This window comes from Leptosomus discolor, chromosome 6 (genome assembly GCF_034619465.1).
Source record: "Leptosomus discolor isolate bLepDis1 chromosome 6, bLepDis1.hap2, whole genome shotgun sequence".
In the NCBI taxonomy this organism is placed as follows: Eukaryota; Metazoa; Chordata; class Aves; order Leptosomiformes; family Leptosomidae; genus Leptosomus; species Leptosomus discolor.
Genome location: NC_141396.1, coordinates 47376632 through 47390277, shown reverse-complemented (window position 1 = coordinate 47390277; position 13646 = coordinate 47376632). Strand labels below are relative to the sequence as shown.

The 13646-nt window shown below is 51.1% G+C and overlaps 1 protein-coding gene across 1 annotated transcript; it reads right to left on the bottom strand.

The window, feature by feature from the left end:
- Positions 1-2677: 2677 nt before the first annotated feature.
- Positions 2678-6376, bottom strand: BMI1 (BMI1 proto-oncogene, polycomb ring finger). The gene is made up of 9 exons (XM_009947851.2): positions 6265-6376; positions 5760-5856; positions 4964-5019; positions 4772-4822; positions 4399-4507; positions 4263-4308; positions 3601-3699; positions 3094-3174; positions 2678-3007 (listed from the first exon to the last, which is right to left on the bottom strand). The coding sequence occupies exons 1-9, from the start codon at positions 6374-6376 to the stop codon at positions 2678-2680; spliced, it is 981 nt and encodes a 326-aa protein (XP_009946153.2).
- Positions 6377-13646: the final 7270 nt, after the last annotated feature.

The window sequence follows — 13646 nt, the reverse complement described above, 5'->3', positions numbered from 1 at the left end:
CAAAAGTTTCACATGGCAGCACAAACATCATCGGCGGCTTCTGCAGCTCGGCGAGAGAGCTGCTGGGAGCGTTTGTTCTTTTTCAGGCGGGACACGTCAAATTGGGAGATGTCGAAAGTGCTATAAGAGCTTAATAAACCTCGAAGGGAATATTCGACTCCTGTTTCATCGCCTTACGCTTCACGGACACTCTACAAAGACCTATAATAGTTCCGATTCGATGCTAAAAGTTGTCATTATCAGCTACTCCCAGTATAAATAAGCGCAATTTGACCAGTGTGCTAACGTACAAGCCTTTGCCGCAGGTTCAGTGCTGGTCTTCGGGTGAGTTAATTCAGCCGGTACAGTGCGATTAACTCGTGTAGTTGAGAGAATCGTGCCAAGGCAGCCCCTCGGTCGCATGGAGAGAGATCTGTATATTAAAGCGCACTTGGTTCCCCTGAGGCTTTAACCAGTAACCCAGAGCAGCACGGGCAGAACCTGGCACTGCCACCACCAACCCCTGTTCCTCCTTTCCCGGGCAGCGCAGTTAAAGGTGGGCTAAGCTTGAACAGAGGAGGGAGAACCTGTGCCTGCCTGGGACGTGAGAACGCACCATTTGCTTATTTTCAAGAATAATTCTGGGTCAAATAAAGAACAGCAAATGTTTTCGAGGCGGGCAACCAAAACAAATCATGGCGATTTCTGGGCAATTTTTTTTTTGTTACTTTAGTACTCTGCCGTTCACTGAAATCTTTTGTACACCCAGAAAGACTTCCAATGAGAACAAGATGTTTGTCCTTTAACACCACACTATCAACAGAGGTCATTTGCTATTTTTCAATGAATTATCCCTTTTATTTGTTTATTTCTTTGATCAGCTATAAATGAAAGTTATTCGTGTATATAAAACTGAAGTTTTTACTGTTGAAATTGAACTGTACATGTTTACTACAGGAAAAAATATCAACTCTTGTTTAACAAGACATTATACATCAATAAGCAATAACCTTGTGGAGGATTTGCAATCACCTGGTCTATAAAAACAAGCAGGACAAATAACAGCAATTTATATGCAAAAGTAATGATTTAATGACTATAAGCAAGACAAAGCAATAAGAATTGTGCTTCTTTTGCAGACTGGAGACAATGAAATGTTTAACTACAATTTTCCCGTACAAACATGAAACAATATCCATATAGAATAAACACCCTCACAAATGTATAACTGATGGGTGATGAACACACACGAAGTTCGACCAAAGCAAAGCACAAACTGAAAAGTGTTCTGGGCTGTTCATATTTTATGGTGGAAAAGTTCCTTCTACTGAAAAAATAATACCCTCAGAAGCCTCTAATAAAACGCACCTATTTGCAGGCCATTAAAGAGGAGGCATTCTCTGCAATTTATTTGAAATATTAAAGTACCTGTTAAATTTTAATGAAGTTAGTACTGTACCATATATATATATATTAAAACAAATTTAGATAAAATGCCTTCATCCAGCGACTTGCTGGTTCCTTAAAATTTATACCAAATAGTTTATGGCTTCTGTAATGATTCCATGTGCTTTTAGAAACACAGTCCCATCACGCCAAAGAATCAAAAGGTAATCAAACAGGTGAAAGAATTCCATGTCCCTCAACTTTTTTTTTTTTTTTTTTTTTTTCTTTACTGCATCACTTCAACATTTGGTAAAGTAAAAATATATCACTTCAAAAAAAAAAAATTAAAAAGACAAAGCCAGTAAAATCCTTTTAAGATCGCCAATTGCCTCCAGGTTATCAGAGACTTGAATGTGCTTCCCCAATACTGTAGCTCTCACATGCCAAGTGTTTCTTGCAGTATGAGCAAAGCTCAAACAGGTGGCATCTGCAAGGGTCGAACCAGTTTAGAAATTTAACAACCATATCATGAGTGCATGAAACACAATATTTTCTTTATAGTATTTATAAATATATCATACAATACTGTTTCCTGTTATGTCATATACCAATATGGCATTGTACAATAAGCATAATGCCATCTGATTCTTACAAAAGCGAATCATTTAAACAAGTCAGTAAATAAAACGGTAATACCCGCTTTTAGGCATACAGATTGTAAAAGTTTACTTTTCTTTTGATCGGTTCTGCGCAGCAACAGAGAAGTAGAAGATGCAACATAAGAATCAAAATGGCTAATACGCAAAATTGTTATTCACAGTGACATGGCTACATATATGCATTATTCTATGCATATTCTTTCCGTTTTGTTGGATTTCAAGATGAAAAAGCACTTGCTTTCTACAGGTTCACAAAACAGCATAAGAACAATAACAATCGAAGAGAACGCAATGGAGGAGTTAGTCTGGATTAACAAACTACTTCCCAGGATTTGTATCGGGATTTGTATCGACTTCTGGAGACTCCCGAGTCCAGATGATGGGGACGGAAACAACTCCGCATCACTCAGAGCAGGTGAAGGTGTAACTTTTGTTTGCTTCCCAGTCCTCTGAAAACAATTTACATTTCAATCTTGCGTTTCCATTAACGTCCATCCTGAATGTCACCTAGTCCGCCTTTTATAGCCAAGTTCAGTGTCACTACAAAAGAAAGCAATTTGGACGATAGTCACATGGATTAGCATCTATAAAGCTGTAATGGCATGGAGAGATCTATATAAAGGAGGGTCGGGGGCGGGAGCCTGGTTGGCACATCAACCAGATGAAGTGGCCGAGGAGCCATTTATCGACGTTTTCCGTGCTCTGTTGGTAAAGGAGGACTGGTGGTTACTGCTGGGACTGCTGCTGGTGCCGTTCATGGTGCTGGAGATGTGGGGGAACTGGGGGTGAGGAGACTGGACCGGCGTGCTGGGGCTGGGCAAACAGGAGGAGGTGGAGGGGATGCCTCCTGCTGGGCTGCTCGCCTTGTCGCTCCCAGAGTCACTTTCCAGCTCCCCGCTATTATTCAAGCCTTCCCTCTGGTGACTGATCTTCATCCTCTTGCAGGTAGGTCGGACCCGGTATTTCAGGGGGAGAGGCCCGTTCTGCAAGGCAAAGGGGAGACCCTGGTGAGTGCCCTCTCGGGGCCATGACCTGCAACCCCGCGTTGGGGCACGCTGGCCACACTCACCCGCCTCCAGGTATAGATGTAGGCAATGTCCATCAGGGTGTAGTAGTCCTTCAGAGGCTCCTCTTCATACATCACATCAATCTGTTTGAGATACGAATCCTGGCATTAGGAAGCATTCAGGCATTTACCCCCAAGCATATGTTTGCTCTGAGGTGAAAGTAGCACCACAGCTGTACGTATCAGAACACTGAAAAAGTGCTGCATCAGAAGCAGCAGGGAACCGGGAATTTTTGCATCTATTAGATATGCGTTAAATACATGAAGGAGCAATTTCTTGATACCTCAGTATTTACAGCATTAAAAGATCACAGGCTGTCACTAAACTCTCTGGAGAGATATTTTTAAAATAATATTCATAATCCCATCGATGTATTGCACACACCAGAAATACTCAGTAGCTGGCACTTTGTGGGACTGGCTGTAATGAGAAGCTGAGTGCTAACCAGCGTGAGCAGGCTTAGAACAGCAAGACTGATTAAAAAAACATTGCTCTTTCCCCGTAGGTACCTGGAAAGTGTTGGGTATGTCCATTTTACTCCGCAGGAACTTTCTTAGATGCATCACTGTCATTGCTGCTGGGCAGCGTAAGTATCTCTTGTCATTCACCTGGTGGCATAGTAAAGAAAGTCAGTCTACTGAGAACAAGCAATTACTCTCATCAAAGTTCTACTCTAATATTTTATGTTAGTTTTTTTTAAAAATGAGCTTCATTAGATTATGAATTATAATGTAACAATTTCTACTGCCTTATAAGGATGACAGAAATAAGTGGTAAATTACAGTTCCAAAATAAGCAATTAAAAATGCAACTCATTTTATACATAAAGATTTGTATCTCCTACTAAATACCTTTTTAGGATATACATGCATTACATATTAATATTTAAAATTAATAAGTTATTAATATATAAATTTATTGCAGCATTTGACCCCCAAAAAATCAGCTTCTGCTTTAAAAGTAATACCACAGGTATTTTTTACTTTAATGAGTTGTTTACAGATACAGCTGTAGGAAGATGTTTGACCTCTCCCATCCCTAGTGCCGTAACAGGAGGTGTGCTGCTTTTGTGCTGGATATACACACCTATGTATTTGCTTTCACTTACAAACCTGCCCCAAAGCTGTTTGTGTGTGTTACATTTGCTCCAGAGTAAAGAGAAGTTATTTACCTCTTCCTTTGATTTTTCTTTTTCCTTGTTTCCTTTTCGTTCCAGTCTGTGAGAAGAAATGAAACAATTACAATAAATAATAAATATAGCTGCTACCAGTCAGGTAAACATAAAATATTGCCATTCTGGTACTTGCCTATTCTGGTCAAAGAATTCAATGGATAAGCTTATTATCTCGTCGTCTGTTATAATTCTTTTGTCTTCGTCAGCCACTTCTCCCCTGTCTTCATTAGAGCCATTGGCAGCTGCGCAGAAATTTCCACAATAATTTACATTTTGAAATTCAAATCAGGAAGAATGGCAATTCTCAGTAACAAGAAAAAAAAAAATCTCCATAGTAAGATTATGAATTAAAGCTATCTAACTGTTAAAACAGTCGACTTTTATTATGCTGAATTTACTTCTTAAAATTCTGCCACTGTAATACATAATTTTTAAGTTAAAAAGGCAACAGTAAAGCATCTAGGTCAGTGCCACATTTACAAAAGTTGCGAACGAGAAGCTTTTACCATCAGCCGACGGATGAGCAGCATAAAAATCCCTTCTTCTTTTCATTTCATCTAGATGGAAAAGCATAAATTTTTCTTTTAGTACATCCTCTATAACTCCTGCTATTGATACAGGGTAACAGTTCTGGTTTTATTTTTCTGCTCTTCAGAAAAAACAAACAAACAAACAACCAAACCGATTGAACTACTTACTTTTGAAAAGGCCTGGTACTAGCTTGTATACAATATCTTGGAGAGTTTTATCTGACCTGAAAAAAGAACAACCCCAAAACATAACATTAAGCAGATGAAGCGATATTTTAATCCAAGCAGCAGCTCCTCATTTATAATCTTTCACAACAATGAGGCATCTTCTACAAAGTGGGAGGCCAGTCATAAAAAGTTAACTTACAAGCCCTTGTAATCGAACTAACACTGCTCTAAGTACTGCTCCAAAGCAAAACCCATCTGTGCCACCACAACTGAAAAATAATTCTCTTGGACTGAAGGAAGGCCTTAAAACCTACACGTCCTCCTCAGAAAATAAAGAGAGAACAGAGTAAGACTGACAAGAAAAATATTACTGGCAGGAGAAGCGTGCTTTAAAGGCTTTTGCCTCTCAGCTTGGGAAGTTTCAGACAGTTTTCATGACTAGGAGGTATGGCTGGAGCGACGCGTGTCTGGGAGCCAGAGAAAGTGGAGGAACAAACCGTCGGGGTGGCACACATGAGAGTGGGGAGGGGGAAGAAGCATTGCATCAATGGTTGGCGTATGCAAAAAAAAAAAAAAAAAGACCAACAAAAACTTTCCTTCTCGTATCCAGAGAAATCTTCAATTTCAGCCAATAACAAAACTCCAAGGAAAGCACACACACGAGTTAGCATGTAAACTGACAAGCCCTTTCAGATTTAAATCGCAGACAAAGAGATAACATCGACAGGACTGCTGCTGGTCTCCCCATATAAAGTAAAATAAGAGATGTAGGGTGCCCACCGCAGCTTTCTCCTACCTTATATTCAAAAGCGGTCGGGTTTTGTGAACTTGGACATCACAGATAGGGCAATACTTGCTGGTCTCCAAGTAACGCACGATACAGGTCTTACAGACTGCAAGGCAAACACGAAAGCCTTTCAGTGAGCTGGTCGTAGGTGACGCTCAGATGTGCATAGATAGAGGTGCGATTTTCTAAACTATGCAAGCTACAGCGAATCGTCCATTGTCAGCAGCCGCTGCTTAAGCTCAACAAATACCCAAATAAGCTGCAATTACCATGAAAAGGAGACGCTGAGAGTACATATATTATTACTTTAACAAAGAGCAGGGCCGTCGTCAGAAAAACTGCGCCGCGGCCGGGCCACCTATTTCCCAGCCCGCCGGGGAGGCGGCGGTCCCGGGCACCTCGGGGGCTTCGGGCCGGGTTGGGGTTTGGTTTTTTTTTTGTGTGTGTGTTCCCAGGACACCGGGAGAGTTGGGAAGCGGCGGGGGAACAACGCGGAGCGCACGATCGTACTTACAGGAGTGGAGGCACTCTATGATGGTTGTTGCATCAATGAAGTACCCGCCGCAGAGCACGCACATGAGATGGGGGTTTAGCTCGGTTATTTTGATTCGAGTTGTTCGGTGCATTTTGGCGTGGCGAGGGGCGGCTCTGAAAGACACACACACACACACACACACACACACACACACACACACACACAGAGGACCGGTCAGCGGGGACGAGTGCGGCGTCGTCCCAGGTGCCGAGATCCGCCGCGCCGCCTTCCCCCGAGCAGCAGCATCCCCCGGCGCGGGGGAAGAGAAAGCGCGGAAGGCGGCGGCGGCGGCGCGGGGCCGGGCGAGGGCCGGTCCCGGGGCCGGCGGGGCGGCTCCGCACCGCCCCGGGCCGGCCTGGGCGCAGCCCCGCGGAGGCGCGGTCGTTCCACAGCACCCACCGCGCCGCTCCCCGGCGGGCACGGGCTCTCCCCGAGGCGTGGCGGGGCACCGGCCGGCTCGGGCTCGCCGGGCGGCGGGGAGCTGCGAGGCGGGGGTGGACGGCCGGGCACCGGGCTGCCGGCGAGCAGCACAAAGGGGAACCAGCGCCTCCCGGTGCGGCTGCCCTGGCATTTCCGGAGAGCGGGGAGGGGCGGCGGGGGGAGGGACGGGGGGGGCACACGCACCTCGGAGCGGGGCCGGGCACCGGGGCGGCGGGGCCGGCCGGGCAGGGGGGTCCGGGCGGCTGCCGCTGCCGCTCGGTGCCGATCCGGATCTGCTCCGCTCTCCGAGGGGGTTGCTATAGCAACTTACACTTACACTTGGCATCCTGCCACCGCTGGGAACACACGAGAGCCGGGCGGGGGGGCGGCCGGGCCGAGCCGAGCCGGGCCAGGGGGTGGGACGCGGGGCCCGGGGGCTGGCGGAGGGGGTGGAGGAGCCGAGGAGCCCGCGGGGGTCTGGGAGCCCGGTTGCGAGGGGAGGGGAAGGGGAGGGGAAGGGGAGGGCGTGAGGAGGAGGAGAAGGAGGCGCGGGGGGGGGGGGGGGGGGGGGGGGGGGGGGGGCGGCCCGGGCGGGATCGGGGTTCCGCAGCCCGGAGGGTGCCGGGTCGCGGTGCGGGGCAGCGCGGGCGGCGGGGCTGAGCCAGGCTTTGGGGTCTCAGCCCGGCGGAGGCGAGCGCCAGAGGCTCCTCCCGAGCCTCGGCCATTTCGGATCCTCTCAGGGGCCTCTCTCCACGTCGACTTGGTGCGAGGAGCTGGTCTGAGATCGCTCCTCTCCCCCTCCGCTCCCTCCCTCCGCCGAGCCGCCCCGCGCTCCCGGGGACCGAGCCTCTCGCACCGTCGGCGGGGTGCCGAGCCCCAGCTCCCGCTCCGCGCCGCCGGCATCCCCTCTCTCCCCTTTCCTCCTTTCTCTCCTTCCTTTCTTCCCGCCCCCCCCCCTCCCCCCTTTTCTCTCTTTCTTTCCTTTCCCCCCTCTTTTAACTCTCGTTTGAAAAGCCTCCCGCGGACGAAGCGAGTGCGGTGCAAAGTTTTGCAAGAGGTGGAAAGAGATTTGCAGCACCAGAGAAAGGTGTTTGGACGGGAGAAAACAAGGCTCCAAATCCTTAAACAAACCCCCTTTTCAGCAATAAAGCACACGGGGGGTGGGGGGTGGGGGGGGTTGCGGGAGGGAAGCCCAAAACCACTTTAAACGGTACATTAGTGACAACATGCGAAGGACCATGTGACCAGATCATTCCTAAAGCTAAATCAACACCTTGTCAACACAATGCAGCGACAAGAGTGAAAAACAAATGTCATTTTCACAGCCTGAAACCCATAACCCCCCATCGGATGCACTGGCACCAACGTTAGATGCACATACACTATTTAAAATGAGAGGGAATAAGAGGTAAAGGGGAAAGTACACAGGGGAAAAAAACCCTGTCAGCCACGTCAATTGCAGAGTAAATTAATTTTCTGTCAACCAGATCCTGAAAAATGTAAGGTAACGACGTTACTCCAATGCAAGCTATTCATTTCCTCACGTCGGTGTTCCCAGCACACCAGCTCCTACCCTTGGTCCCCACTCTTTCCGAGGCAGAGCTTGGGAGCCACCTCTCACGGCAGCACCGTGCGAGCTGGAGAAGTCTCAAGATGCGAGGTTCTCCCCAGCCACTCGCAAACTTCGATGTTAGGCAGCGAAAATGAAAAAAAATAAATAAAAAATAATAATAAAAAAGGACAACACCAAGCTTTCTAAAAGCTCTGAATTCGGCCAAACTGCCCAGGACAGGGGTACAATATTCCTCAAGAAGTGTGCACAGCGCCAACGAGCGATCCTAGCCAGGAAACTTCTCTTGCTGCTGCAGGAGAACCCTCGGGCGAGCAGCAGATAAAACTCCCTAGCATCAAACCCCAGCCGGCCAGCACACAGAAAAGCAAAGCGCAAGAAGCACTGACCAGACGAGTCCCCAAACTGTTCCGACCCCCGTGAGGGAAAGCAAGACTCCCGCTGCATTGTACTGCGGTTTAAACGTCGCTTCCAGGGTCCCTGACCCTCCGCTTCTTACTTTTAAACTGATACCGAGGGTTTGCTTTTCCCAGAAAAGCTGAGCCCGGGCTTCTGCACTCCTCTTTTCAGAGCCCAGTGCCCCGAAGCCGCCGACTCTGAGGTCCCTTTAGGTATTTCAGCATGGACAGGCTGCTTTCACGGTTCTGTGTTCTATTTGATCAAGTCACTACCTTATAATTCATAAATATCTGAACCAAAAAACCCAGCAGTGACCGAGGTCACGCAAGCCGGCTGACCGAGAATTCCTTCCCAGCCCAGACTGGGACAAACCTTTCAAGACATTAACGCGTTTATTTCACGCAGGCGTAGCCCCTTCCTAAATGGAGGGGGGATTAAATTCAACCGTGAAACCTGTTTTGTCGAAGCAACCCCTAAACGCGGATTATTTATTGCCCAAAGTTAGCACATTTTCAACGTGCTACCGGGCTACCTTCAAATTCAGTGATTTTCTCCAGCAGGCTGGACCAGGTGCCTAACTTCTCAAAAGCCACCCGTCTGGGCACACGCATGTCTGTGCCTGCGGGTGTGTAACACGAACGCAGCACATTTCACTACAGCAGCCTGAGCTTAATATTTTGGTACGAGGGCAAGCCTTTCAGATTTTTTTCTGCTCGCGCTGATAGCACGGCGAATACCAACACTTCCCACAGGCAATACAAACAGCCTCTTAACCAGGACGATATATATTTGCACACTGACACACGGAACAACTAAACGTAAAATACACGGAGATAGTACTCGCTCGAAGTAAACGCTGCCAGCCAACCGATTATTAGAGGCCTTAAACGGGTTATGTCAAAATGAAGAAAAACAGAAGTGCAGTCTCCTGCTAAGAATCAGCTACATTATTAAAAATCTATAAAGGCAATAAGCTATCAAACCTTGCTCGATAGATCTCTAACAGAAAATACATACATAAAACCAGAAGCATCGCTCGGGTAGGTTTGTGTACTTCGCACCAATCTCCTCTCGGAAAACTCTCTCATCAGGAATAAAGCAGCCGTCATTCCACATCTTCACTCATTATCAGTCAGAGCCACTTTTACTATCGAGCCTGTTATTACTTTTTCGCTTAAGAATGGCCACATATGTTTGAAAGGAGGGGACGGTGCTTCTTTCAGAGAAGGCACACGGAGCCCAAAGATCTCTGCCCAGCTCGCTGCAGCGGGGAAAGAACATTGGCAACAAGAGTGCAAAAGGACCCCAGTCCCTTAAATCGCCTCCCTGGAACTAGGCGAAGGACACGATCTGACTCCTCAAAAAATACACTAAAATGTTAATTTTAGACTATCTAAGACATCAGGCAGGTCAAGCCTTCGTGTCTCTGGCAAACTGCAACAGAAGTCTGTCTCAGTTTCCAGGACGCACTGCACAGAGTCACTCAAAGCAGTTTTACTGGACTTCACTCCCAGAATCTCCCCGGTCTTTGGGACAGCCCCATAAAGTAAGTTGCTCTGACCACTATAGACTGCGAAAAAAAAAAAAAAAAATCCTTTTAACGCCAAGCTTGCAAATGGGCACACACGCCCAGGTTTTTCTCGGCTTTTCTGGAGAGTGGAGGAGTGAATCAAAGTTTCTAGAAGCTGAAAAAAGTGACTGTCTCACTTTTATAGAAGCGCGATTTTTCTGCGTTTTTTTTTTTACCTGATTATTTGCAAATATTTACAGTAAACACAGAGAAACGTCCCGCGCTATATATCGCCAAGGCCATACAATTACAAAAACATACACCAGCAACTTTCCAGTGCTGCCCATAAACAGCACGAGGAGCCCACTCGTGACATCTTTAAGATCTGACAAAGGATTTCATGTAAATTTACCCTTCCCGGGCTCAGGAGGAAAAAAACCCAACCCAACAATCAGTGAAAAGAAACTCCAAAAAACCCCCCTGTGTCCCACGGACACATCACCTTTGCTCCGAAGGCTCCAGCAAACCGCACGCCCCAGCTCCCCAAGATCGCAGCCAAACTGCTATCCTTATCCACCCCAAAAGTTATTTCTCGGTGTTGGCCACCCGTTTCCTCCCCCAGCAGGCACAAACCCCCGAACTTCAGCGTTTAGAGCAGAAATGTAAGAGGAGACATTGGAAACAACTGGGAACCGCCATCTTACAACCCATCCAATTTCACACAAGTACTTGTCCAACTTAAGTTAATAACATTTTCTGCTGGGTGCCCCGACGCCTAACAACCCCTCCAGGAGGATCGCTACCCCCCGCTGGCTCTGTCTCTATAAAATGGGTGCGTTAGCTGACATTTTAACCTCCCCCAGACACATTTCTTTCGGGGAGGACTGAAATCACTTGACCCAGGCAGCTCCAGATTTCACGAACGTCCCTGTTTAATCAAAATCTGCCTTTAAACAAAGGGCGCTCAGGCCGGGCTAGCAGCAGGGTCTGGAAATATAAATATTCTCCTCGGGGGCCATGTGCACAGAAAGGTTTTAGGGGGCGTCTGAAGAAAGAAAGGAACTAAAATTTGCAAATGTGGGCGCGTAACGCGAGCGAGTGCACAGGCTGCTGCTGCGTGTCTATATGTGTGTGTGTGTGGCTGGAGCAGCCTGTCAGCGCTTTTCCCATACGGAGAGCTCGGGGGACACCTAGGCTCCCCTTTGCAGCCCCCAAACCGGCCGAAAACCGCCGCCGAGCCCCCTTCGCCCCCCGCCCTTGGTAAGGCGACACCTCGCTTCATACGTACCCGGAAAACGGAGCCGGTGGGTGATGATCGGAGCGGCCAAAAAAGACAATGAAAGTTAAAAGTCGTTCAGCAGAAAATGAATGTGAGCCAAGCGGCCATCTTGAAATGAACTGCAGACGCTGTCAATTGCAATAAGCTTATTGCCGCCGCCGCCGCTGCGCTCCGCTCATTTTAGTTACAAAACACCCGGGTTCCTCCTCGCGTCCACCGGCCCTTCTCGCTCCCTCGCTCTCCCTCCGAGTTCGCCGCCCGGGCGGCTCAGGCGCTGGGAGCGCAAAGTCTCCCCGGTCCGGATGGGTCCTCTCTCCACCAGCCCATTGTCTCTCCCTCTGCCCCCCGCTCCGCCTCGCGGCCTCGCTCGCGTTCCTTTTTTTATTGTTATTATTATTATGACGAGTATTATTGTTGTTGTTATTTCATAGTTGGTGGCGGGGACCCGGGGAGGGAAGGAGGGCGGGCGGGCGGGCGGGAGGAGGGCGGAGGAGGGAAGAATGCAACGCTGAAGGCACACAGTGGAAACTGACACCGTCCCCAAAATGGCTCGGAGTTCGCCCGCCCCGCCAGCGTCACGTGGGGCGCCTCATTCCTTAAGGGCGGCCTGGGAATTAGCGGCGCTGCCGCCGGGGCCCGGCAGCCTCCCCGTGACCCAATCCCGCAACCCGGCCGCCTCCTCCTCCCCCTCCGCCCCCGCCTCCCCCCTCCCCTCCCCCGCCGCCCCCTCCCCTCCTTCCCCTCCCCCCGGCCCTACACGCGCTCGCCCGCGCGCCGCCGATGCCTCCTTTTCCCCGCCGCCCGCCCCGACCCCCGGCCCCGCTCCGCGCCCGCGGCTCCCGCCCGCCTCCCCCCCGCCCGCGGCAGCCCGACGCCTCCTTCCCTCCGACCGCGCCGCCACTCCCGTTCAGACCCGCCGCTTGCCGCTCGCGCCCCGCGCCTTCGCCGCCCCCCACACCGTCCCGCGTACCGCCCGCCCCCGGGCACCCCCCGAAGTGCGCCCCGGCGCTGCCCCCTCCATCCTCCCCGCGCCGCGGCCCCGCCGGCCCCACACGCCGCCTGTCCCCGCAGCCCTCGCCTCCCTCCGCGCACTTGTTGCGCGCTCCCACCCGCGGTTCCCTACACCCGCGGCTGCCCCGTCCCGCCGCGGAGCGACATCCCCCCCCGGCCGCGGGTAACCGCGCCGCGGCCTCACGCTCTCGCCGCCCTGCGCCCGCGGGACGCGCCCCTCGCCCCACCGGGGCTGCGCGGGGCCGCCGGCGTCGGGGCGGCGCGTCCCCTCGGGGGCCGCGCCGACGCCTTCCCGCCCAGAGCGGCGGCCCCGGCGCCCCCCGAGCAGCGGCGTGAGCGGGTGTGCCGGGGACCCGCCGTGTCCCCCACCCTGCGGAGGGGACGCGGGGCACCGGACGCCGGAGCGAGCAGGAGGGAAGCGAGGAAACCCTGGCGGGCACCCGCCGCCGAGGACGAGACGCCGCCCGCCGCCCGGGCGCGGAGGAGCGGGGAGGGAACAGCGCGGCTCTGCGCCGGGCGCCGCGCCGAGGGCCCGTCCGCCGCCGCGCTTTCTCCGCGGGGCCGCTCCCCCCCCCGCCGGCAGGTGCGGGTGGGCTGCGCGGCGCGGCCGGCTAGGAGCAGCTCCGCAGCGGCCGCCGGAGCCGCGGCGGCCCAGGGCAAGCGGGAGAAGAGCGGAGCGGCCCCGCCGCTGGGCGCGGAGCGGCACCGCGAGGAGGAAGACGCCGTCGAGGCGGAGCCGCACCGGCTCCGCGCAGCCCCACGGACCCCAGGTTGCCGTGAGGCGCCCCAGCCCCGCCAAATGACACCGCAGCCCCCGCGCCGGGCCGGAGCGGGGCTCGGGCAGGACATGGAAGTAACAACGCGCCCTGGGCAATGCGGCAGACACGCCGCCGCCGCGGTACAAAGGGACTTTTGCCTCATCGCGCTGACCTAACGTTTCGCATCTTACTTTTAGGTACAGCTAATTCACCCACAGAAAGTGCAGAACAGGAGCGAATAAACTTTATTAGATCCCAGAGAAAAAGAACCAGGGGCAATTCTAAGAATACACACACAAAAAAATACAGAAGGAATGCTCTGAAGACACGACAGCTAAGCAAGTATTTAACAAGATTTAATAAAAAAAAAAAAATAAATGACACGAGCAAGGACTACCAAGTGCGGTCATAAAA

Coding starts and splice junctions, on each gene's coding strand:
- BMI1 (XM_009947851.2), bottom strand. CDS start 6,376: ATGCACCGAACAACTCGAATCAAAATAACCGAGCTAAACCCCCATCTC. Junction 4,508..4,771: donor TGCTCATCCGTCGGCTGATG/GTAAAAGCTTCT, acceptor ATTTCTGCGCAG/CTGCCAATGGCTCTAATGAA. Junction 3,700..4,262: donor AAGAAAAATCAAAGGAAGAG/GTAAATAACTTC, acceptor CTATGCCACCAG/GTGAATGACAAGAGATACTT.